Source organism: Oryctolagus cuniculus, chromosome 5, assembly GCF_964237555.1.
Source record: "Oryctolagus cuniculus chromosome 5, mOryCun1.1, whole genome shotgun sequence".
Classification (NCBI taxonomy): Eukaryota; Metazoa; Chordata; class Mammalia; order Lagomorpha; family Leporidae; genus Oryctolagus; species Oryctolagus cuniculus.
Genome location: NC_091436.1, coordinates 34846941 through 34873906, shown reverse-complemented (window position 1 = coordinate 34873906; position 26966 = coordinate 34846941). Strand labels below are relative to the sequence as shown.

At 44.7% G+C, this 26966-nt stretch overlaps 1 protein-coding gene across 1 annotated transcript in view; it reads right to left on the bottom strand.

The window, feature by feature from the left end:
- Positions 1 to 26966, bottom strand: part of SLC2A12 (solute carrier family 2 member 12) — a 59779-nt gene that overhangs the window by 9204 nt on the left and 23609 nt on the right. Inside the window, 2 exon segments of the mRNA XM_002714749.5 lie at positions 3721 to 3853; positions 8421 to 8543. Of these exon segments, the coding sequence (XP_002714795.3) occupies positions 3721 to 3853; positions 8421 to 8543 (256 nt within the window).

The window sequence follows — 26966 nt, the reverse complement described above, 5'->3', positions numbered from 1 at the left end:
CCAGTACCTAGCACATAGCAGATGTCAACAAAGGGTTGAATAAATAAACTCAAAGTAGTGGGCAAAAGAGTGAAATAGCATAGCCTGTGTGCTTCTCTTCACACACTTCCTCTGATTGCACTGATTGTGTTAAACCATAGAATAAACCACAGCCAATGACCTATGGTTCCAAGCCTGTGGATTTTATCCTGTTATCTATCATGTGGGACATGAGGTTTATACCCTCAGATCCAATCCCTGCACACAATGAATTCTGTGTTGGCTCTGTCCACAAGTTACCGCATCAAATGGCAGATACTTTAAGTCATGTACAGGGATCAATATGAAGCTAGGTACTGTAGAGTTTACATAAGGAAGATAATGGCAGAGAGCCCTCCTAGAAACAAAGCTTTCTCAGTTAAGAAGGTGAAACCACATGAGTTGGTAAGGAATTATAGGAGAAAATGACACTAGTGAATATTAAAAATCCAAGAGAGAGAGGAATGCTTTCTAGGATTAGACTTGCTTAGGGATCCAAGGATGAGGACTTGACATGACTCTTAAGGTATTTTGATGGAGGGCTGAGTTTCCAAAGACAGTTAAAATACAGTAATATGAGGGTACCTCAAAAAGTTCATGAGAAGCTAGTTATTTTCTTGTCAAAAACATGAAATCCATCCATATGAGGGATTCTCAAAGAGTTCATGGAAAATGTGTGTTATCAAAAAACTAAGCAAAGATTTCAAAAATGTTTTACACCAAAATAATTTTATCTTCTAAAGCCATTTTCCCATGAATTTTCTAAGTTTTTTTTTTTTTTAAGATTTATTTTATTTATCTGAAAGTGACACACACACACAGATGTTTCATCCACTGGTTTACTCCCCAAATGGCCACAAAGTGAAGCTGGGCCAAGCCAAAGCCAGGAGACTGGAAATCCATCAGGGTCTCCCATGTGGGTGGCAGGAACACAAGCACTTGGGCCAACTTCTGCTGCTTTCCCAGGCGCATTAGCAGGGCGGTGGATCCAAACTGGAACAGCCTGGACTCAAACCAGTGATGTCAGCATCACAGGTGGCAGCTTAAGTCGCTGCACCACAATGCCGACACCTCCATGATCTTTCTGATACTCCCATAGAGGGAGAGGCAAGAATCAATGAGGAAGGAGGGGAAGCAGGGGTGATTATACGTAGGAACTAAAAGAATTTCTAGAAATAGTAGGTTGTTTAAATGCAGATTCTTTGCCTCTCACTCCACCAAGATACTGTCTGTTTCTATGATCCTTGGATCCAAGCTGGCCATGGACCTTGGGCTGGCAATAGAAAGCAGTGAAAGTGATGTGTGAATTCCAGAAGGATGAGAAGCCACATGGAGGAGGATCGGAAGCCCCACTGACCACCCGCACCTGCCACCACTTGTGTGGTCAGGTCCTATGTGGCCATAGGCCTTTCAGTCCAACTGCCCATCCAGCCACCTGAGTGAGTCTAAGTGAACAGAGCAGAGGTACCAATCAACCATGATACTGAACTGTGGAAATGGTTAATGGTTGGTGTTCAAGCCCTCCATCGGGGCTGGTTTGTTATGCAGCAATAGATAACTGACAGGAGGCAGATGCAGGCAGGGATGAGAAATGAAGGTAGACTAAGAGAGTTGGAAGTCAACCATGTGCTGGCCTTTTGGCTCTGGAAAAGGCCTAAATCTCAGGAATGTTTCCAGCTTCCTGATGGATGCATTGAGCTATCGAGATCTAATGCCATTCATCATTCAAATCAAGTATTTGTAATTAAGAACCTGGTTCTTAGCCAAGAAAGCTTAGCCAAGAAATCCAGTCACGTGGCTTCCACTTGCATAAGGACAGGCAATGCACCTGTCAGGCCAACAGCATATGCAGTCTTCCTGACAATTCGATTTCTCCTTGTAAATGGGTCATTTTCATGTTTTTTTAAACAAATGAAGGTTCATTTATCCCTACAATTTGATATTTAATTTATGATTTAAATTAAGAGAAACCTTTTCTGATTACTAAAGCAAAATATGTCAAAACTTTCAACTATTTAAAAGTGCAAAGGCGGGCCGGCGCCGCAGCTCACTAGGCTAATCCTCTGCCTAGCGGCGCCGGCACACCGGGTTCTAGTCCTGGTCGGGGCGCCGGATTCTGTCCCGGTTGCCCCTCTTCCAGGCTAGCTCTCTGCTGTGGCCAGGGAGTGCAGTGGAGGATGGCCCAGGTGCTTGGGCCCTGCACCCCATGGGAGACCAGGAAAAGCACCTGGCTCCTGGCTCCTGCCATCGGATCAGCGCAGTGCGCCGGCCGCAGCGCGCCGGCCGCGGCGGCCATTGGAGGGTGAACCAACGGCAAAGGAAGACCTTTCTCTCTGTCTCTCTCTCTCACTGTCCACTCTGCCTGTCAAAAAAAATAATAATAATAAAAATAAATAAATAAAATAAAAGTGCAAAGGCACAAAGTGAAACTTTTCCACACTCCTACTTTCTATACCCCCACTAAAGCAGGATCAATAGCTTGGACTGTATAAATACATAGACACAAACATATATCTACCCTCAATTCATTTTTCACATTTATTCTTCCTTCAGATAAAAGCTGGACAATTACACTGCCCACAACTTCTATAACCATTTATTTTGAAAGTAGCTTTACTTTTAAATTATTTATTTGAAAGGCAAATGAGAGAGTAAAAGGGGAGCAGGGGGAGAGAGAGAGAGATGAGATATCTTCCATCCATTGGTTCACTCTCCAAATGCCCACAACAGTTGGGGCTGGGCTGGACCAAAGCCAAGAGCCAGGAGCTCCATGTAGGTCTCCTACAGGGGTGGTAGGAACCCAAATAACTGGGCCATGATCCACTGCCTTTCCAGATGCACTGCCAGAAAGCTAGATTGGAAGCAGGATAGCTGGGACTTGAACCAGGCACTTCAGTGGGAGATGCAGGCATCTCAAATGGTGGCCTAACCCACTGCACCACAATGCCCACTAAAGTACATTTAAAAGAAAATTGCAAACTGTAAAAATGTACATTCCTCCTATTATTATACTAAGACACAAGAGTAAGCGTCCCTACACTTCACAAGTGTAATGATTTAATCCGAGGAAGAGTAACAGGTTCTTCATTCCTAATGCTTCTTCCTCCCCTGCCCCCAGGCCATCTTTTGTGGTAGTTAGCACCATGAGGTTTGCTACTAACAGGGCCTCCTCTAAGTTAAATTGTTTCAACAGTCTCACCATGTGAAATTTATATAATCAGCTTTCTAAATGCCTATTCATATAAGAAACTCTTTATCTTTCTTAAAATTGCCTTGAATGTGATATTTAAAGTAATAGTAGATGTTTAGTCTCAAGGGTTTTTCTGTTTATCAGAACCCAAACAAGTGTTTGGAGCTCAAAGACCCATAAGTCTCATAAAGATGGAAGGGCTGAAGCCCATGGTGAGCAAACATTCCAGGACCTGCACAAAACCCCATAGAAAGGAAAGTTCTTAGAGAGAAGGTTCTGTGACTGTCACCAAAAAGAATTCCACAAGGTTCACTAATTGGAAGGCATTGGTACTTGGCTCCCTTAACTGAATCACCCAAATTAAAGAGAAGGCAAGGAAACTGCAATTATGTATTGGGACATGGTCTTACAGCAAAAGGAGTATCCTAAAAGAATTGCAGGTCTTAGTGCTTAGGAGTAGAGAAAAACTGACTCACAACAATTACTCAGAGACCGATGCACATAATACTTACGCTTTTGCTAGCTCCATTGATATTTGTTCCAAAGAGCGTCCCTTCGTCTGAGGGATAAACACAACAACAAAAGCCAGGGATGCCAGACTCATGATTGTGTATATAAAGCACACCCACGGCAGGCCAATGAGATCTATAAAGGATAAAAGAAATTGATTAGAAACGTGTTTTCTGTTTCTTTGATGCCATTCCTAAACAGCCGCTCCTAACAACCAGGAAGCGTTTTCAAACATGCTGGGAAAATAGGAAGCATGAATTAAAAATTTAGCCAGCTCTTGGGGCAAGTGTTTATTGTAGCAGTTAAGGTACCACTTGGGACGCCTGAATCCCTTATCAGAGTGCTTGGGTTCAAACTCCGACTCTGTTCCCAATTCCAGCAAGTGATGGCTCGAGTAGATGGCTTCCTGTCACTCACTAGAGAATCCTGGATTAAGTTCCCAGCTCCTAATTTTGACTCCTGGCCCAGGCCATTACAGGGCGTGGGAGGAGTGAACCAACAGATGGGAACTGTCTGTCTATCCAGCTGTCAAATAAATAAAAATAAGTAAATAAAATCTTCTTAAAACTTGGCCCATGCTGAAAGTTTCATGCTTACAAATGGCCCCACATTTCTCTAGTAAAATAAATTGGAGCTTTGCAACCGTCGCAATTTAAGCCCAGTTCCAGGGCAGGCATTGTGACACAGCAAGTTAAGTTGCCTTTTGGCATGCCCACTTCCTATATCAGAGTGCCTGGTTGCTCTGCAATTCTGATCCAGCTTCCTGCTAATACACCTGGGAGGCAGCCGATGATGGCCCAAGTACGTGGGTCCCTGTACCCACATGGGAGACCAGGATGGAGATCCTGGCTCGTGACTTCAACCTGGCCTTCTCCTTGCTTGTAGTGGCCATTTGGAGAGTAAACTAGTGGATGGAAGATCTCTCTGTCTCTCCCTCTCCCTCTGTCACTCTGCCTTTCACATAGATAAATACATCTTTAAAAATAAATAAACCCAATGCTATCATCTTGATGGGTGTGTCTTTATTTTTCAAAATGGTAATGTATCTTTATTAATATAAAGAAGCACCTGCTCATTGCAAAAAAGGACTCTCCAACAACTGGAAATCACAATGAAGAAGGTAAAATATTTCTTCTCAGCCTTCTCATTGCCCCTCTTGGGAATCGTCGCTGGAACAATTTGATTTCTATTCCGTAACAAAAACTTTTAATGGCATCTTTCTACAGATCGACTTTTCTTGGCATGACCTCACCCTCCTTTGCTCTTATTTGACTGAATCATTTTATGCTGGCACTATTTCATCCTTTTTTCATAGCTGACAGTGTATTTGTAATGTTTCCTGCTGGGTCCAGAGAAAACCAGTGTTAATGGATCTGAGAAAAGGCACCAACTTGCTAAGATTCATCTGCAAAAAGGAGGATCCTCTAGATCTAGCTGTGTCTCTTGCCACTTCTAGACAGAGATACTCATACAGTTCCATTGTAGTCACTGGTCAAGGTCAAGGTACGTTAATTGGTAAAAAGTGGCCCCGTGCCCTTGAGTCAGCAATATGCATTGTGCTGGCCCTTGGCTCAGCACCAGGAAGTTCAATGTGGCAGTGGTATTGAGAAAGAAGCTGGCTCTTTATGAATATAGGCTCTACCCAACTGCAGACAAGATTTGCAAGTAGCCCTAACAGAAGAGCCACAAATCATAGTTGGTCAAGCAGGAGAACTGCCTGAGTTTTCGTCAGGGCTGTGTGGAAGGACAGAAGCAGGGTAACAACTTGTCGGTGAGCTGTGGTGCGGTGAGAATCCGGGAGAGGGGACAGGCTGCAGAGCTTCGGGCAATTTCAATTCAGCTCCCCTCTCCCTGTGCCTGTGTCTTGCCCCCAGCTGATTGCTTAATGAAGTATTCATAGGATTGGTCCTTCTTCCCGCTCTGGAGCATAAGATCAGAACCGAAGAAACGAAGAAACCCCAAAGCTGTCTCAGCAACCTTGTCCTCGTGCCGTATGGTCATTTTCAGTAATGGAGACCGCAGCCTGTCCTAGAGCGTCTCACTGCCAACAGAGGCAGCTTGCTCTGTTCAAAAGCGATTTCTTCCGGCGAACCCAAGCCTGCCTTTCAGAAGCCTTGCTTCGTTCCCTGGCAGGACACACTTTGAATCGACTCTCCCCACCCCTTCGCGACAGCCATTCAAATATTTGAATGTACCTCCACCCCTTCTCTGAGAATCCTCTGGTCCAAGTCAAACATCCTGAACTCTCCCGGCCTGGGTGACACGTCCTCGTCCTCCAGGTCACCCTCCTTGGACGGATGCACTATGGTTTTCAAAGAGCCTGCTCAGAAAGCTTTGCTTTGAGCGGAATGCGGCACTGCAGCCGGCTGTGACCACTGGAAGGGCTCACTGGCCCATCAGGAGCCGTCTGCTTGGATGGCTACAACTGCAATAGCATCAGAATGTTCGTTTCCAAGAGCTTGTTGCCAAGTAGAACCCTGCCTCTTTGAGGCCTCTCTCTTGTGTGCAGAAAATTGATTCCTGAAAGTGAGTAGAGAATGTCAAGCATTCCAATGAAATGTCACATAAAGGCTTTCGATCATCCTGGACTTTATCGGCTCTGTTTTGCTGACATTTAACAGAGAGCCCTTGCAAGCAGCTCCTCATTCTTCCTTAGCTCAGCCAGTATATTTGTGAGGCTTCCTGGAGATTCGTGCCGTCTTGTTTCTTTGCCGTCTTCATTCTTCCTTTCGTATTTTTCTTAGAAGTGGTGTGTGTGTGTGTGTGCGTGTGTGTGAGGTGAAGGGTGCACATCTATATGTGTGATCTGAGCAGGAGAGGTGTGATTAATGCTAATTACCAGTTTCTTTGTCTCCTTCAATCTTGTGCTATTTCTAGAAATCTAGGGCATAAATATCTGAAAATTGTATATAAAAATCCTAACCATACTTAATTAACAACTCCAAAAGTTGATTTACAAAAGTGACCACACTAAATACATCTGCATGTATATATAAACATATGTATATGTATATAGAGACATTTCTTAAGTAAACATCTGCTTTTAAAAATCAACTACACATATTATATATATGTATATATATATATATATATATCCATGTCTATAGCTATAGAAATGATAGAAATGCAGAAACTGGGTCATTTCTTTCATAGAAATTTTCAGTCTGGATTTTATTGACTGTAGTCATGTTCCATGCACCACCTCTATGAAGGTACTTCAAGAAGTTCATGACAATGGAATTAAGAGCCTGCATTGCAGCACAGTAGGTTAAGCCACCACCTGTGATGCCAGCATTCTGTATCAGAGTGTCTGTTCACGTCCACCTGCTCCAGTTCCAATCCAACTCCCTGCTTATGTGTTTGGGAAAGCAGAAGATGGCTCATGTACTTGGGCCCCTGACACCCACATAGGAGACCCAGATAAGATGGAATTCCAGGCTGTTGGCTTCAGCCTAGGCCAGTGAAGCTCTCTGGGGACTGAGCCAATGGCTGGAAGGTTCTCTCTCTCTCTCTCTCTCTTTTTTCTCTCTTTTTCTGTAACTGCCTTTCAAATAAAGAAATAGATCTTTTTTAAAAAAATAAATAGAAAGGAATTAAAAGATAAGTTTACTTTAGTAAAAACATTTTTGAACTTCATGAACTTTTTAAATAATTCAGATTTGCCTTGAAATTTTAATGAAAAAATTTTGCATAGATTTAAAAAAATTGGGACACCAATATAAACTTATTTTTAATTCTATTTTTCTGTGTAACTTTGAAATACACTCATATATACATGAATAAAAGAAAAGCCAATTCATTGACTAGTTTTGGAAGATGATGGGGGACTACCACACTATTTTGAAAACCAGCAAATAGAAAGTTTCCTGCACTTTACTTGCCTTTTTTATATAATCCACACAGAAGGGTATCTAAACAGCTAATGAGAAAATATTTCTCTTTAGGGAAATACCCTATATAAAAATATAGAAGGAATGAGAGAGAAAAACATGATGAGTCTGGAAATTGAGCACCCAAGGAGGCCAGCTCCACAACGTGGAGACCATCGGGCCTGAGGTGCTTCCCACGGTGGACACACAGGCGTTGTCACTGGCAAGGAGCTCTCAAGCTTCTCCCTGGATCTAAACAGCAACTTAGAGGAAACACAAATGACAGAGAGATGTAAGGCCTGATTCTGGAAAATTCTATGGAACCAATGACCCAGTTTCTCCAGTAAAAATGCAGGGGCAGGACGTGAGAGCCACACATCAGGAGACACATCCATCAACTGTAAATTATGTTTTTGAATCATGATTCAAACAAAGTATACCACATAATTATGAGACAAGTGGAGGACTGAAGGCAGAGTGGGTATTTGATCATGAGGGGTGGTTATTACTCTTTCCAGATGTGATCTTGATATTGTGGTCAAGTTTCTCTAAATGTCTTATCTTGTAGAGGTCCAGGCTGAAATCTTATAGACACAATGACATTGCAAGTGGGATATGACTTAAAATAATTTGATAGGCAGAGTGTGCAGGTGAGTTTATGAATGGGTGAAGATTGGGAACTTCTTGAATTGGGTGGTGGAGGTATCAAGTTCACTGCCATTATCTGGACTTCCGAGTGGGTGAAAATGCTCACAGTACAGTGCTTCCCAGGGGCTTGTGCTTCCCTGACACTTGTCCTAAGAAGACTTTGGCAGGAAACAAAGGGTTCTTACCAGTTACTGTCAAAAATGTCAGAGAGATGAGGAGGTTGATGCCCCAGTTCATGCTAGAAGTTAACGCCATGGCTCGTCCTCTAATCCCACCGGGGAAGATCTCGCTGAGCACCAACCAGGGCACTAGAAGAAAGGGGAGAAGGCAGCAAAATCAGTGAAAACCCAGGGAAACTGAGACCAGAGCACTGCACTCCCTCTGGGCTTGTGCTGGGGACCAGGGCCATTTCCTAACCGCAGCAGGACAGGACAGAAAAGGGACCTGGTCTCTCCTCACCTCTGGCCAAGGGAGAAAGGAGTCAGGAGAAACATGAGGAGAGTTTGACAGTGGTCCCTGTGAGGAGTAGAGACAGGGGCAGGAAGTGCTGGTGTCTGATACAGGCCTGCAAATAGTGGTGGAGTCAGAGACCCTGCCTGGCAGCAGCACAGACCCAGCTTTGAAAATCTGCCAGGCCCTTCTGGCACCAGAGGGCCAGAGCCCAGCTGTGCCTGCTACAGGACCACACCCTTTGCTGGAAACTCCTTTCTCCTGGACTTTGCAGAAATCTGGCACCAAAGCTAATGAGTGGGCAGGACATGGAGCTAGGAGGGCAGGAGGGAGCTGGCTCCTCCATCTCCTCCCACCTGGGCTTCCTGGCATGGGGCACACTGGAGAGAGAGAAGTTCTGAATTCAGTAGAGCTCCCAGGCTGGTTTATTCTGCCACATTGGACACTTGCACTTCTTCTGGCCATCAGACTTGATCAGAGGACTTGTTATTATTGGAGAGTGACAGGGAACATTATGAGGCCTGTCTGATGCGATTAGAGAGGGCAGGAGAAGAGCAAATTAACTTGTCTTTTGCTCACGGCCAATCCAAGCCAGTTTGCCTAATAAAAGAGCCACAAGGTCTTTCTGTGGGCTGATTTTACAAACATTTTTGCAACATTATCTCAGTTGACCTTACCAACCCCTACAAAGGAGGAACTAATGCTAGCCCTCCTCTGCAGCAGAGGAAACCAAGGTTTAGAAGAATTTATAACTTGCCAAGGTCACTGGGCTTGCAACGGACAGGGGTGCCATTGAACTATGGAATTCATGCTTTTTGATCGCTGTGCTCTCCTGGTATTGGCTCAATAAACATTTGTTAATTCATAAACAAGCATACACAATGTGCAAGGAACTAAGTCCTCCCTGCCACAGAACTGAATGTGTTTGGTGATTTATGTGTATCAGGGGACTTCAAAAAGGTAATGGGACATGTGTGTCATTAAAACACTGTGCACGGACTTGGAGGTACTTCACACCAAAATAAACGTATCTTCTAATTCCATTTTCTATGAACTTTTTCTTTTCTTTTCTTTTCTTTTTTTTTTACAGGCAGAGTGGACAGTGAGAGAGAGAGAGACAGAGAGAAAGGTCTTCCTCTCTCCATTGGTTCACCCTCCAATGGCCGCCGCAGCCGGCACGCTGCGGCCGACGCACCGCGCTGATCCGAAGCCAGGAGCCAGGTGCTTCTCCTGGTCTCCCATGGGGTGCAGGGCCCAAGCACTTGGGCCATCCTCCACTGCACTCCCGGGCCATAGCAGAGAGCTGGCCTGGAAGAGGGGCAACCGGGACAGAATCTGGCGCCCCGACCGGGACTAGAACCCGGTGTGCTGGCGCCGCAAGGCTGAGGATTAGCCTATTGAGCCGCGGTGCCGGCCCTTCTATGAACTTTTTGAAGCATTCTCTCCTTTTTGGTTTTAAAGGTTGATTTTATTTATTTGTAAGGCAGAGTGACAGAGAGAGGAAGAAACAGAGAAGGAAAGAAATTTTCCATCCACTGGTTCACTCCTCAGTGCTACAATGGTTGGGCTGGGACAGGCGGAAGCCAGCAGCCAGGAACCCCGTCTGGGTCTCCTACGTGGGTGGCAGGGGCTCAAGCGCCTGGGCCATTTTCGGCTGCTTTCCTGGGTGCATTGGCAAGGAGCTGGATCAGAAGCAGAGCAGCCAAGGCTTGAACCATCACTCCGTTATGGGATGCCAGCATCACAGGTGGCACTGTGCCACGGTCAGCCCCCAAAATACTGTTGCCTATATCCAATTATTATATTGTAACACATAAATATGTGCAATTATTCTGTGTCAATTTTACATAAAATAATAACAGATACAGGGAGGACTCAGGAGCTGACCCAGCCTGGTTCCCTGCTGGCTGTGTGTTGAAAGGCTGGCATTGCTCTACCAACCACAAAATCCTAGCCCAGAGGAGCAGACTGGAAGAAGGAGCTAGAAGCCAGGCACGGCCCCACTGGCCAGCAGCCACAGGGGCTGCCTATGTTGAATTTGAGCAGTTGGCTGTGCCTTTAACCGAACATCTCCCTCTCATCATGCTCTTAATATCTGCTTGTAGAAATCTGCTGCTTTAAAGCACGAAAAAAAAAAATTGAATTGCAGAAGAAGATTAGAAAAATGTGGTTTCCCTTGAATATCCTCTCCAAGTGAATCTATACAGGATTACCTTAGGCATGGGAGATGATTGCCCCCAAAACAGTACAAAGATCCCATGTCCCCCATGCTCTCATCTCACCTCCCTTTCTCTAATCCCTCCACCCCAGAAGACCTTCACTAAGGTCTTACAGATTATACTCTTGGTGGAATCACTTTTCATTTCATGAGATCAGTTTAGTGCTCATAGAACCCTCTCTTGAGTTGGCAAGAATCAGAAATCCAGCTCTGGGGTAGAAGAACAGCTACATATTTCTAGTTAAGTCTTTGTAATGAAGGCTTGTCCTTGGACAAATACAGATAAATTATATAACTCAAAAATGTTACGCTTAATAATCTATGCCACAGACCATGTCCCTTCCTGCCATGGGTCAAGTGCTGCTGAGGTCCCTTATAGCCTTTTTTTTTTTAAGAGATTTATTTATTTATGTGAAAGTCAGAGTTACACAGAGAGAGAAGGAGAGGTAGAGAGAGAGGTCTTCCATCTGCTGGTTCACTCCTCATTTGGCTTCAACAGCCGGAGCTGTGCCGATCCAAAGCCAGGATCTTCATCTGGGTCTCCTACACATTTTGCAGGGGCCCAAGGGCCATCTTCTGCTGCTTTCCCAGGCCATAGCAGAGAGCTGGATCAAAAGTGGAGCAGCCAGGACTCAAACCAGCACCCAAATGGAATGCTGGCACTGCAGGCAGTGGCTTTACCCGCTACACCACAGCACTGGCTCCCCCCATAGCCTTTTGTTTTCATAGCCATGTGGAGGATGTGAGGGGAGGGGCACTCTCATTTTCTTTCTTTCTTTTTTTAAGATTTATTTTAATTTTATTTGAAAGGCAAACTGACAGGGAGAAAGAGAGAGAGTGAGAGAGAGAGAGAGAGAGAGAGAAAGAGAGAGAGAGAGATCTATTGTTTCTCTCCCCAAGTAGCCTCAAAAAATGGTCAGGGGTCAAGGATGAGCCAGAGTGAAGCCAGGAGCTCCATCCAGTCTCACACGTGGAAGGCAGTGGCCCAAGTACTTGAGCCATCTTTCACTGCTTTCTCAGGCACATTAGCAAGGAGCTGGATTGGAAGCAGCACAGCTGCTTAACCCACTGCACCACAGTGCCATCCCCGCGGTTTGTTTCAGTAGAGGAGTTAGCTCATGTTTTGTTGCTCTGGTTTCCATCCCCATCCCCAACAGTTTTCCAACCTCTCTTCCCCTCCCCATCTTTCATCTGGATAGCCTCTTGGAATTATTTAGCGGAGTTTGGGGAGAATCATTGCTGGGCTTATCACAGTCACATCAGGCTCTAATGGGAATGAGCTGATCCTGCTGCTACAGGAAGTAGAGGATCTTGCTAACAAGAAGACAGGAGATGTTTGCATGCTCACACTGAGCTGCCAGGGGCTTGCCTGAAAAACCCAGGATGCACCCTGAATGTTTGCTTCAGGCATATGTTCAATGCAGCGTCTTAGCCAAGTCCTCACACAGTGCCACCAGTCAGAGAGCAACGAACTGAAGGTGGAAAAAGGGACTTCCCTCAGCCCCTGTTCTGATGGGAACTTGTGGTCAGGCGAGCCCTGCATCCGATGTTTCCAGAAATAGATGTAGCATTGCTGAAACCATCCATGTCTTTTTGATCTAGTGGGGGAGAATTTGAGAATTGATGCCTGCTTTATCCTGTATCAACTGGATGCTGCAGCAACTGGCAAATTTTTAGACAAGGGTGTTTCAGCCTCCAAAGGCGGAGCCTGCTGAGTTGAAAATGAGGCTAGTATTTCAACAACGATTTCAGAACTGGAAAATCATAGGTTTTCAGACCCAGGAAGTAAAAATCTGCCGGTGGCCTGTGTGGCAAGAAGGAATTTACTGGAAGGGTCAGGCTCTTTTCAGGACAGACTTAAGCGCAAGACTGCAAGAATCTTGCAGGCCGCAAGTTCTCTACAGAGAGGCTGGGACTATCCCAAGCAGGAGGAAGAGAGAAGCTCAGTTTCACGACAGAGGCAAAGGTCACAGAGGTTTAAATCAGCACGTGGGGGTTTCATACCATGATCTTTATAATCACAGGTGGAAGTTGTTGTAAATCACTTGTTTTCCAACGTCAGGGCCCAATTCCCGCCCCTCTCCCCCAAGACAAATCTAGCTGTTTCCCTCCCTCCGGGCATCTTTCTTATTCCCTGTCCAATGATAGGCCAACAGGGGAGGCATTGTCCTATTTGCTGGTGTGGAATCCACGGAGAGCTCATAGCAGAGATACAGGGAACTCTTCCACAGGGAGCAGAGCGCTGCCGTTCAGTGGGTCCTGAAACACCTCTCCCTGCTGCTACCACTCTGCCTTCAACCTCAGCAAAGCCCAGCCAAGTGTAGCCTATATGTGTCCATCTGCGAAGGCCTTTCCCGTCTGCTCTAAGCTGCGGTAACTGAGGACACTTTGGACTTGGCGAGGGGGTGAGGGAGATGGCAATGGTTCTTAGATACGCAGCTCGTATTTCATAGCATATGAACTCATTGGAGCCGCCCCTCAAGGCTACCTGATCAGATGAAATTTACAGAGTGTAGGAATAGAGCCTGAAGGACAACTATGTTGAAGACTCTCTGTGTTGGTTGAGTACATGGAAGGACATGGATAGACACTCAGTGACAATGGCAGCCGCACCACTGGTGAGTAACCCTGCCTATTTCCTCCCTTCTACTTATCTCTGGCTGCTTGCCCAGATCTTCCCACAGAGACTGTCACGTAATCCGCTGCACTTTCAGACTGTAACCCTGTAGCTCTCCAGGCACTCTTTGGCCTGAGTTCTTCCGGAACCACCTGGCAAGCTAGCCAAGAGTTTGAAAGACACAGAGGTCTTGAGTTCTTGCCAGGCAACTCCTAGCAACTTAGGCGAAACTTCCATACTAGGGATGCAGGATTTTCAATAACTTGATTCCCCAAAGAGCTATATGCTATGTGTTATAGGTGTGAAGTCAAATGCTATGATTTTAATATTTTTATTTTTCAAAATTATTTGAAAAAGAGAGAATAAGAGGAATGAAGAGCAGCTGCGGCTGTGGCATGGTGGGTAAAGCCACTGCCTGCAGTGCCAATATCCCATGTGGGCACTGATTTGAGACCTTGCTGCCTCACTTCCAATCTAGCTCTATGCTATGATGCTATGGCCTGGGAAAGCAGTGTAAGATGGCCCAAGTGCTCGGGCCCCTGCACCCATGAGGGAGACCTGGAGGAAGCTCCTGGCTCCTGGCTTTGGATTGGCGCAGCTCCGGCCATTATGGCTATTTGGGGAGTGACCCAGCAAATGGAAGACTTCTCTCTCTCTCTGCCTTTACTTCTGCCTCTCTGTAACTCTTCTTTTCAAATAAATAAATAATTTTTTTAAAAAAAGAAAAAGAATGAGGAGAAGATGAGGAAGAGAAGGAGGAGGAGGAGGAGAAAGAGGAGAGGAGGAAGAGGCCAGCATTATGACATAGTGGGTTAAGCCACTGCCTGCAATACAGGTATTCCATAGGGGCTCCAGTTCGAGTCCCAGATGCTTTACTTCTGAACCAGCTATCTGTTAATGGCTGGAACACAGTGGAAGATGACCCAAGTACTTGGGCCTCTGTATCCTTGTGGGAGACCCAGAAGTTCCTCGCTTCTGGCTTCAGCCCGGCTCACCTCCGGCTGTTGCAGCCATTCGTGTAGTGAACCAAGGGATGGAGGGTTTTTCCTCTCTCTCTTTCTTTCTCTCTCTTTCTCTGTTACTCTGTCTTTCAAATAAAATAAGTTTTAAAAAATAAAGAAAAAGAGGGAGGTGGAGGAGGATGAGGAAGAGGAGGAGGAGGAGGAGGAGGTAGAGGAGGAGGAGAAGAAGAAAAATGATGCAGAGACAGAGGTCTTCTATGTACTTTTTCACTCCCCAAATGCCCCAACAGCCAGAGCTGTGCAAGGCTGAAGCCAGGAATCTTGAACCCAGTCCAAGTCTTGCATGTGATTGGCAGAGACACCACCACTTGAGTCCTCACCTGTTGCCTCACAGGATGCACATTAACAGAAAGCTGAGCTCAGGAGTGTAGTCGGGACTTGGACCTAGACAGTTTGATATGGGACACTCCCAAGCAGCTCCTTAACTGCTCCACCAAACACCCATACCCTGTGGTGTTATCACCTTGGCAAGCAGCATGCAGCTCCTCTAGCTCTCTGTCTGCAAAAGGGTACTTCAAAATGTGAATCTAGAGGGAACATGCCCACTGTTTCCAACCAGATTTTGAATTCTGGCCCCATAAATTCTCTAAATGGAAAAATCACGTCCTTTAAAAAAGCAACTCCACCACAGGCAAGCATCTCTATCAACAGCAATGATGCGGTGGTTCTAGTTTCCCTTCCTTGCACTTCTCTCAGTCCCTTTGCATTGTGCCCACTCAGGGTATTTTGTAAAAGAAATACCTTCTTCAATAATATTACTTTGTATTTCTTAAATGACACACAATGAAAAGCAATGAAATAAAACCTCATTGTCCCCTAATTTTCCTGTCCTGAAGATTTCCAGTCAAAGCCAATTGAAGTTATTCTTTTTAAAAGATTTATTTATTTATTTGGAAGTCAGTGTTATACACAGAGAGGAGAGGCGAGAGAGAGAGAGAGATCTTCCATCTGCTGGTTCACTCCCCAATTGGCTGCAATGGCTGGAGCTGCGTTGAAACGAAGCTAGGGGCCGGTACCATGGCTCAATAGGCTAATCCTCCGCCTTGCGGCGCCGGCACACCAGATTCTAGTCCCGGTCAGGGTGCCAGATTCTGTCCCGGTTGCCCCTCTTCCAGGCCAGCTCTCTGCTATGGCCAGGGAGTGCAGTGGAGGATGGCCCAAGTGCTTGGGCCCTGCACCCACATGGGAGACCAGGAGAAGCACCTGGCTCCTGGCTTCGGATCAGCGTGGTGTGCCGGCCGCAGCGCCAGCCGCGGCGGCCATTGGAGGGTGAACCAATGGCAAAAGGAAGACCTTTCTCTCTGTCTCTCTCTCTGTCTCTCTCTCTCACTGTCCACTCTGCCAAAAAAAAATAAATAAATAAAAATAAAAAAAAAAAGAAGCTAGGAGTCAGGAGCTAGGAGCTTCCCCTGGGTCTCCCACAAGGGTGCAGGGACCCAAGAGCTGGATCAGAAGTGGAGAAGCAGGGCCTTGAACTGGCGCCCATAAAGGACACAGGCACTGCAGGTGGCAGCTTTACCCGATATGCCACAGTAGCCCCTGAAGTTATTTCTTAGAAAAATGTTTTAAGGGGCTGGCGCTGTGGCATAGCAGGTAAAGTGTTTCCTATAGTGCCAGCATCCCATATGGGTGCCAGTTCAAGTTTTGTTTGCTCCAATTCCAGTCCGGCTCTCTGCTATGGCCTGGGAAAGCAGTGGAAGATGTCCCAAGTTCTTGGGCCCCTGCACCCATGTGGGAACCCAGAAGAGGCTCTGGCTCCTGGCTTCGGATTGGTGCAGCTCCGGCCATTGCGGATGGAAGACCTCTCTCTCTCCCTCTCCGCCCCCCCCCCCCCCCCCGTAGGTCTGATTTTAAAGGAAACAAATAAAATCCTTAAAAAGAAAAAAGAAAAAGAAAAGAAAAATATTTTAAGGGAAAATGAACTAAAGGGAATAATCCTAAAAAAAAAAAAAGAATGTAAGTCAAAATGGAATCCTTCTGTGACCAGGTACCAGTGGGGAATAAGAAAGAACCTGACCAGGTACCAGTGCAGAATAAGAAAGAACCTGACCAGCCACCAGTGTGAAATAAGAAAGAACCTGACCAGGTACCAGTGCAGAATAAGAAAGAACCTGACCAGGTACCAGTGCAGAATAAGAAAGAACTTGACCAGGTTCCAGTGCGGAATAAGAAAGAACCATGGCAGTTGCCTTCAAATTTTCTTGCTTGTGCAGACTTTCAGGTAATTTGAAAAGCTAAGTGTTCTCATTCATTTGCAGTAGTCCTTCTTATCTGCCTCTCTTATCTGTGGGAGACACTTCCCAGAGCAGTGGATGCCTGAAACCATGGATAATACTAAACCCTATGTGTGCTAAGTTTTTTCTATACATATGTATCCATGATGAGCTTTAATTTATAAATAAGACACAGATATTAACAATAATAACTAATAGAATAAACAATCATAACAATATGTCATAAAGAACATTGTATGAATGTCGTCTCCTCTCTCTCTCTCAAACTCTCTCTCAAAACCTCTTATTTTTAAACCCCAAACTCAAAACCTCAAAACCCCAACTTTACTCCTTGGCACATCTGAATTGCCAGCATCACTACTCTTGTACTTTGGAGCCGTTATTAAGTAAAATAAGCCTCACTTGAACACAGGCACTGTGATATGGCAATAACTAATTGATAACTGAGATGACCACTGAGTGACTAATGGGCAGATAGCTTATGCAAGATGGATACACTGGACAATGGGGTGATTCATCTCTTGAACAGGATGGAGCAGGTAGCCTGAGATTTTACCATACTACTTAAAATGCCATGCAATTTAAAGCTGATTGTTTATTTCTGGAATTTTCTATTTAATATTTTGGAGCCACAGTTGGCTGAAACCAAGGAAAGAAAAACTGTGGATAAAAGAAAACTTCAGTATAATACAATATCTAAGATTTATTCACCATAAATTTAAATATTAGTAAAAGGTGGACTTTTTATGATATGTAAACTGGTATTTAAAATAAAATAACTATATAAGATCACTTATTTCTAGAATAACATGATGCATTTCTACTTTTTAAAGATATGAAATTTATTGTTCTTACGAATAAGTAAAATTGGTGGGGAGTTAAGGAAATTTTGAAATAGCAATACCACCCAATGCTTTGAATTAACAACGGAAGTTGTTTGTGATGATATACAGTTGGTAACTTGCTAAGGTCATCATTCATTTTGTTGTTGTTGGAAACATCTTGGTTTATGAAAAGCCATTATCAAATCATTAGAGTTATTTTTCAAAACCTACACTGATATTTCCAATTGTCTTTTTGATTAGTGTTCTTAAGTTTTTATCACTTAGGACATGTGCCATAATAAGATTTCTGATGAGTAATAAGTATGCTTTCTTTTAAGTGGGAGAACAGTTGTAACTTGGGAGATGGGAAAGGAGAAATTTTAAGAAGCATGTCTTTCTGAACTTGAAACTGTGGAAATCGATTTCCGCTGAGGCATCATTGAGCGAATACTCTGGGAAAAGTGAACCTCCTCGGGTCTGTGTGCTTCAATTTGCAGTCCACTGAACCAGAGATCAGAATGTCAAACACAGAAGGAGCGAGCTACAAGAAAATAGTCTTTTCTACGATGAATAGAACTTGAATGCCATGGCTACAGATGCGATAGTGCATGTCATACGTCTTTTCATTATTGAAGCTTCAGATAGGAAAGTATTACAACTTTTAATGCTGCAAATGTTCCTTGGAAAAATTCTTAACATTGTCTTCTGGAAAACAATAAAATCACAAATGGAGCCTTATGTTTATCACAATAATGTTAAAACCTTAAGCTGTCTCTGTCATGACTTGGTTGTCCAATATTTACACTTTTCAAGGACACAGAACTATGATTGAAGAACCAGATTAAGAAAAAAGTTAGGGGCCATCGCTGTGGCTTAGTGGGTAAAGCCACCGCCTGCAGTGCTGGAATCCCATATGGGTGCTGGTTCGAGTCTGGGCTATCCCACTTCCAATACAGCTCTCTGCTATGGCCTGGGAAAGCAGAAGAAGTTCTTGGGCCCCTGCATCTGCGTGGGAGACCCAGAAGAAGCTTCTGGCTCCTGGCTTCAGATGGGCCCAGCTCCGGCCATTGTGGCCATTGGGGAATGAACCAGTGAATGGAAGACCTCTCTCTCTCTCTCTCTCTCTCTCTCTCTCTCTCTCTCCCTGCCTCTGCCTCTTTGTAACATTGCCTTTCAAATAAATACATAAATCTGAAGGAAGGAAGGAGGGAAGGGAAGGGAAAGAGAGAAAGAGAGAGAGAGAAAGGAAGGAAGGAAGGAAGGAAGGAGGGAGGGAGGGAGGGAGGGAGGGAAGGAAGGAAGGAAGGAAGGAAGGAAGGAAGGAAGAAAGGAAGGAAGAGAGGGAGGTGAGCATTATCTGGGCATCGTAAGTAATGCAGGGCCAGGGACCTGGGAATCTGCAACAACTTGAGCACAGAGCTTGCTGAGGTCAGTGTTGTCACTATCAGAAGTATGCACCTGGTGCCTAGACCACAGCTGGACACTCACTACCACTGATAACCACACGCACTGAGTCCTGCTGCACACAGGCTCTCATGGAAGGACCTTTCACAGCCTGCTTCATTTTAATTCATGATTATGCTGTGAGGTAGATACTGCTGTCCCATTTTCTAGATAAGGAAACTGGCTTTCCCAAAGTCTTGTCCTGTGAAGCAGGGAATCAAGGCCAGGAAGTCTGATGCCAAAGACTGGTCCAATTTTTTTTTTAAAAGATTTATTCATTTATCTGAAAGTCAAAGTTAGAGAGAGAGAGATGAAGGAGAGAGAGAGAGAGAGGTCTTCCATTTGCTGTTTCACTCCCCAAGTAGCCACAATGGCTGGGGCTGAGCCAGGCTGAAGCCAGGAGCCTGGAATTCCATCCAGGTCTCCCACATGGGTGCAGGGTCCCAAACACTTGGGCCACTTTCCACTACCTTTCCCAGGCCATTAGCAGGGAGCTGGATCAGAAGTGGAGGAGCCAGGACATGAAATGGTGCCCATAAGGGATGCTGGCATCGCAGGTGGCGGCTTTATCCTCTAGGCCATAACACCAGTCTCCTGGTGCTAGGCCACATGTCAGCACTATGTTGTACAGCCTCAGCAGGATGTTTGCTGTCCTCCTAACGCTTCAAGTTAATATCCCCCTCAGGGCCATTTGACTCGCTATATCCCTGATCAAAATTCCCTCTTCCAGCTCTTCACACTGCTTTCTTCACCCAGTCCTTAGCCCAGAGCTTGGCCTCCCATAAATGCCCTCTGTGACCATCCTACCTCAAATAACCCACCTCCAGGCATTTTCTTCTCTGTTTTCTTTTTCACTCTTACCTCCACCTCAATTTTAACACTTCTCTCTCCTGAACTTACGTAACAAATGTACATGTGTGCCTCTACTTCTGATGGGGTTATTTCTGGTGAACATACTGTGATTGAAAATATCAGAAATCAAAAAGCTGCTTAATACATACAACCTACCTCACATCCTAACTCAGTAACATGGCACACTGTCAAGGATGTTTGTCCACTCTTGTGATCTTGGAACTGAATGGGGGCTGTGGGTCACCGCTGCTGCCCAGCATCACGTGAGAGAGAGTGCCTACTACATACCACTGGCCAGGGAAGATCCAAATTCAAAGTATGAGCATTTGGCCTAGTGGTTAAGATCTTTGTTAGGATGCCTGCTTCCCATACTGGAATGTCTGGGTTCAATTCCTGGCTCTGCTCCCGATTCCGATTTCCTGCTAATGCAGACCCTGGGAGGCAGTGGTGATGGCTCACTGTTGAGTCCCTGCTACCATGTGTAAGACCTGGATTGAGTTCCTGGCTTGGGAGTCTCTCTCTCAAATACATAATTTTTTAAAAAATTCAAATTACAGTTTCTATTGAATATATACCAAATTTGTACCATAGTAAACTTGAAAAATTCATGTCAAACCAGCCTTAGTTGGGGACCATCTGAATTCATTTTCTTGCTTATTTCATGTTCCATCACTAGCTCCAGGAGGGCAAGGTGCAGGTCTTTCTTGTCGCTTCCTGAATCTCTAGCACCTGGCACCAGACCTTGCATGTAGTGGGTGAATGAGAGAATCAATGAATCCCCACCATCCTCTTCCTCTGTCTTTTCTTTTGGAACCCTCCAAGATAATCCCTTGTTGGAACTCCCACACTATTTTAGTCTTCAGAGTTGGTAGAAATTGAAGAAGGTTTTTTGATGTCACTTGTCATTCAGTCTTCAGCGCACAACATTGCACTAGAATACAAACACAAAACTAGTCATATCTTCATTGCCTAACTTAATACATGATCTTGGGAAAAATTCCTTTCATCTGCTAATATGGAAAAGATATTAATCATGAGATGAAGAGGTTAATTAACTAATTTATGGACACATGGATTTTTGGATTAAAAAAGCTCTGGCAATTATTTTTAAAAGAACAGCTGCACTTACTTGCTCTATATTACAGTTGCCATTGTAAGGAGGGCTGGATTTCTGCACAAGTTCACTTCAAATGAACTCATGATATGACAATGCTATGTCTCGGGGATTAGCGCATCATTATCTAACTGTGTAGCATAAGTAGAAGAGAACTCTTCATATGTCTGGCTCTATATCTTCACAAAGTCAAGAATCTCCCATACAAGAGAAATTTTCAGTTATTAAAAAGAGCTTTGGTTGAACAATTGCTAAGATGTCTGTGTCCCACATCCAGGTGCAAATGGGAACTCTCTTTGTGTCTCTCTCCCTCTCTTTCTCTGGCTTTCAAATTAATAAATAAAAAGTTTAAAAATAATTAAACAGAAGCTAAAATGATGGTCATGATTTGGAGAGTCAGGGTAAGAATTTGATCTTATTTGGAGCTAAAAGATGAAGTATGGAGAACAGAATATTTAATGATATTTAATGAAAGCCTTTAATAAAGTGTACCATGTATCTTTATTTCATTTGATGGAACAGTTTTAACTAATGTTACATTAGTTACAGAGAAATGGACGACAGGGGCTCTTAACTCTTTTTGAGTCCTTTAGTAGGCTTCTTAAAATAATACTTTATATTAATAAAGTACATGGAGGGGCCGGCGCCATGGCTCACTTGGCTAGTCCTCTGCCTGTGGCACCAGCATCCCATATGGTGCTGGATTCTAGTCCTGGTTGCTCCTCTTCCAGTCCAGCTCTTTGCTGTGGCCCGGGAAGGCAGTGGAGGATGCCCATCACCCAAGTGCTTGGGCCCTGCACCTGCATGGGAGACCAGGAGGAAGCACCTGGCTCCTGGCTTCAGACCAGTGCAGCGCCGGCCATAGCGGCCATTTAGGGGGTGAACCAGCAGATGGAAGACCTTTCTCTCTGTCTCTCTCTCTACTGTCTATAACTCTGTAAAAAAAAAGTTAAGAGTAAAGAACATGGAACTGGCATTGTGGTGTATTGGGTAATGCTGCTGCCTGTAACACCGGCACCCCATCTGGGCACTGGTTCAAGTCCTGGCTGCTACACTTTCGAACCAACTCCCTGCTAATGTGCCTGGGAAAGCAGCAGAAGATGCTCCAGTGCTTGGGCTCCTTCACCCACTTGGGCGATCTGAAAGCTCCTGGCTCCTGGCTTCAGGCTGGCCCAGGCTCGGCCATTGCAGACATTTGGGGGAGTGAACCAGCAAAAGCCTCTTGAATTCACAAACTCCGATCTTATTTAGACAAGGCCATATTCAAAGTGAAAGTTCTCTCTTCCCTTCATAGAAAGGTACCTTCTTCTTTGATGACCCGTTCTTTCTACTGGGATCTCACTCACAGAGATCTTTCATTTAGGTTGTTTTTTTGTTTTTGTTTTTGTTTTTCCCCCCACAGTGTCTTGGCTTTCCATGCCTGCAAAACTCTCATGGGCTTTTTAGCCAAATCCGAATACCTTAAGGGCTGATTCTGAAGCCAGAGTGCTATTTAGGACATCTGCCATTCTATGAGTCTGCTGTGTATCCTGCTTCCCATGTAGGCTCATGCTCTCCTTTTTAATTCTATCAATTATTTGCGGACACTGGTCTTATTTATGTAATCCCTTTGACACTTAATCCTATCTTTTTGTTCAATTATGAACTTAAACTGATCACTTTAACAAGTAAGATGGCATTGGTACATGCCACCTTGATGGGCAATCCCATTATTTTATAGCTAGGGAAATAGAGGAACAGAAAGTAACATGATGTAGTGCATACATTTTAACCTCAGAATAAAAAAAAAAATTCCTGGCAGAAGAAAACCATGCTGTGATCTAATATAATTACATAATGTTGTTCTAAGCCAGCCCCTATTTAAGAAGGTTTAATAAGGATGGTTTAATGTTGCTTTTGACTTCACTTTAGAACAGCAAGTACTTTTCCTTTTATAACTCTATTTACACCAATGATATGTTTGTCATACAAGCAATAAACTGTAAATGAAATACCTGAGTGATAATCGCATTGGGTTAATAAGTTTTATAAAGCATTCAAGACCTGGTATGAAAAGCTTGCTCCTAATAAAAATCTTCTTTAAATTCCAGCTGGTTCCTATAGTTTATACCAGTGCCTTAGAATACAGTTTTGAGGATTGAAAATGTGATTTGCAAGGCATGTTTTTATAGAAAAGAAAAAGAAAGTACAACACAAATATGGGTGTAAAGGACCGATTGGTGACAAGAAAAAGAAAAAGGACAACTATGCAGGTTCCTTCTGCAAGCTCTAGGAGAATGAGTAGCCCCAGGCTGTGGCTGTGGAATGACAGGGCTCTCTACTGAGAACCAGGTAGTTCTGTCTGAGGACACACTTCCCTGCTCTGCTGTCCTTGATTCCCCAGGGCAGTCCTTGGAACTGTGATTACAACCCTGAGATGGAAGCATTAACTCCCTCTCAAATACCCAAACTTTCTTCAACCCTGCCAGTCTCCATCTTCCTAGCATTGATTTTGGTCTAAGAAGCTCTCAAGCAAACCCTTCTCTCCAAATTGTACCAAAGAGCAAAGGTGGCCCAAAAAATCGAGGCCTACTTTCAAGTACTCTGTGTCCAAATTGCCCAAATAACTCCTGATGGCTTAACAAAGAAAAGCTCTAAGTGTCTCCCAGGAGTTGTTTTTGAGAACTACTAAAATTCCCTGCATGTACAGACAATAACAGAGGGAGATTTTTTAAAACCAGGCCTACGGGGTGGACAGTTCTGCACTAAACCTCTGCCAGGGACTCTGGCAGGCAAGTGTTTCGGGCCCACAAAGTCCTTAGCCTACCGACCAGACAGCTTGACACAGATGGTGAAGCACACTGTGAGAGCTTTCCTGTATCTGCAACACAGTTTTGAAGTTCTTTACCCCCCTCTCCTTAAAAACTCAAATGCAACCCAACATGATTTTTAAACAGACTGATGTGGCTCTGAAATAAAGAAACAGAAAGAAAATGCTAAGATGTCATTTTTTTCCCATTGCACACCTGACAATCTAATAACTATTATCGTGACTAAACCAAAAGAGGAACTTACAGAAGCTACCCACTATATCAATAAGGACTAAATTGTGTTATTACACTGTGCCTTACATTGATATTCTACTCTACAGTATCCAAAGTGCTGTCCTACGCATTACCTTATCTAATCCACACCTACTATACTCTCAGAGACTAGACAGATATTATGACGCCTATTTCATAGATTAGAAAGAGTTTAGAGAACAGCAGTGACTTAAAGATCACACAATCTATAAATGGAAGAGCTCAGATTAAACCCTAGATTTTCTGATGTTAAATTTAGGCTCTTTGCAGCCCAGAATGGAATTCTTCCATACTAGAAATACAACAGTAGTTCATACAAATTAAAACTTCTGTGAAAAGGAGTGATTCATAGAGGAGACAAGATTTTCATTGAACTTCAAACTATGAAGGATGTGACAGATTAGAGGGAAGAGGAAGAGGCTGCAACAAGGATTTTTTTCTGTAGAATGGTGTTATAGGGATAGGGGGATAAAGGCAGGGATAGGCGGGCTCTAGGGAGAGGGCCAACTCCCCCCCCTTTTTTTTGGTGCACTTTCCCATTCAGGAGCCCACCAAGGCCTGACCAATCATACCCCCTTTCACGCTCCAGGAGCACTGGCCAACAGCTAGACCCCTCCAGCCCCAACTCCTTCTGGGCTTGTGGGTAGACCCCAGCCCAATCAGCAATGGCTCCACACCCTGAGTCAGGCTGCCACACCAGGTGATGTAGATAAAAAGGAAGTTAGATTACCTAGTAAACACCAGGGATGCACTTCCTCAAGGGACGTCCAGCTCTGGGGTCCCCTCTTTGTGTCTACTACTGGGGAGCTCTGCTGTTGCATTCTCCTGTTTTGCTTTGTTCTCTTGGTCCCCTAATAAGGCACTCTCACTTTGCAATTTGGATTCTTTCCTTATTTCCATACTGAAAGAAGTCAAGCATCAGGTAGGGGTGCCCTGCCGTTATGGTAGAGGGAGAAGCAGAGCATGGCCTCATTGCACAATGCCAGGTGGCATCATTGACTATGAACGCTAAGTAGAGTCTAGGCCACTTCTAAGGAATGGTGGCCTGGGAGCACAACTTCACAGTCTACAATGTTAATAATGCCTCCAGTATCACACAGACACCCCAGGGAGAGTTGGGAAAGATGACAGGAGTCTTGAAAACCAGAGTTTTAGCTGTCAAAGATGGTGAGATAATAATAAAAAGAGGAGAGGATTAGCCTGCAGGTGCCTGGGATTCTAGTCTTATATCTTCTCGACCTCAATCTCTTGGATTTTCTTATTTCTTTAAGAGGAAAATGCTGCAGTAGGTAATTTCTAGGTTCCTTTTCATCTTGAAAGCCATTTGACCTTTCAGGTGTAGAAAGTAGGAAGGCATGGAAGTTTTGTGAGCACTGGTGACATGAGGCAAATGGCACTGAAAGAACTCTGGGATAAAGCATGGAGGATATGCAAAGGGCCTGGAATGGAAGAGGACTCTTGGTAGGGAGTCCCAGTAACCCAGGAATGAGACCACAGGGTGAAACTACAATGGTGGAAATGGTACACAGGGAACTACCTGTGGGGAAAATCCAAGCGTGTTCAGTTATTGACTTGACTGGACCCCAAACATTCGTGCTGAGTACTGTAGGAGTGAGTGCTCCATGGAGAAGGAAGGGAAGAGGAGGGGACCCTGGTGTTCGGCTGCGGATGAAGCATCAGAGTGGAAAAGTCTAGCAGCCTTGGGAAAGAGGAACTGGAAGTCGTATGAGACGATACAACTGGCGATACGGGAGTGCAGCAGCTCAGGGAGCTAATTAACGTTCCTGAGAAGACACGCTCAAGCGCCTGCCTAGTGCATTAGCCAAAGAGCGTTTTCAGTTTTATAGCTAAAGAAACAAGGGCCAAGAGGCATTACTGAAATGACCTCATCTCTCTCTCTTTCTGTAGCTGGAATGAAAACTAAGCATATGCCTTAATAACTAACATTTTAATTTTTTAAGTGCCTAGAACAACCACTAGAGACTGAATTCAGGGCCATTTACATCCTTTCTCTATCTTATTTAAAAAAATATTTATTTACTTGAGAGGCAGGCTTACAGACAGACAGAGAGAGAGAGAGAGAGGTCTTCCATCTGCTGGTTCACTCCCCAAATGGCTGCAACAGCGAAGGTTGGGCCAGACCAAAGCCAGGAGCCAGGAGCTTCTTCTGGGTCTCCCACGTGCGTTCAGGGGCCCAAACACATGGGCCATCTTCTACTGCTTTCCTAAGTCATGAGCAAGGAGCTGGATCAGAAGTGATCCAGCTGGGACTTGAAGCACTGCCCATATGGGATGTTGGCACCCCAGGAAGGTGCTTAACCTACTACACCACAGTGCCGGCCCCTGTCCATTCTTAGTCGAGAGTTTATTAATGTGGTGATTTTATACAGTCATGTTATCTAAGATGGAACTACATTTCCTAGAATTCCTGTCCCTGTGTAGTTCTAAATTAGGGTTGGCAGGAAGGGAAATTTGCATGAGATTTGGAAGGCCAAAGTGGCACATCAGCTTGTGTGTGTTTGTGTGTGTGTGTGTGTGTGTGTGTGTGTGAGTGTGAGTGGGGGAGAGCAGAGAGACAGACAGAGAAGGGAGAGGCACATAAAGAGAGTTCTCACTCACTGGTTCATTCTTCAAGTGGCACAGTGGTTGGGGCTGAGACAGGGTGAAAGCCAGAAGCCTGGAATGCAATCTAGATCTCCCTTGTGAATACTCAGTTACTTCAGCTATCACCCCTGTATCCCAGGGTTTGCAATGACAGGGAGCTGGAGTCAGGAGCTGTATCCAGGAATCGAACCAGGCACATGGGCAGCTTAACGTCTAAGCTAAACACCATTCCCCACCCCTATACTTGAGGGGTTGGTGCAGGGACCTAGGATGTTCTCCTTGTCACTGATC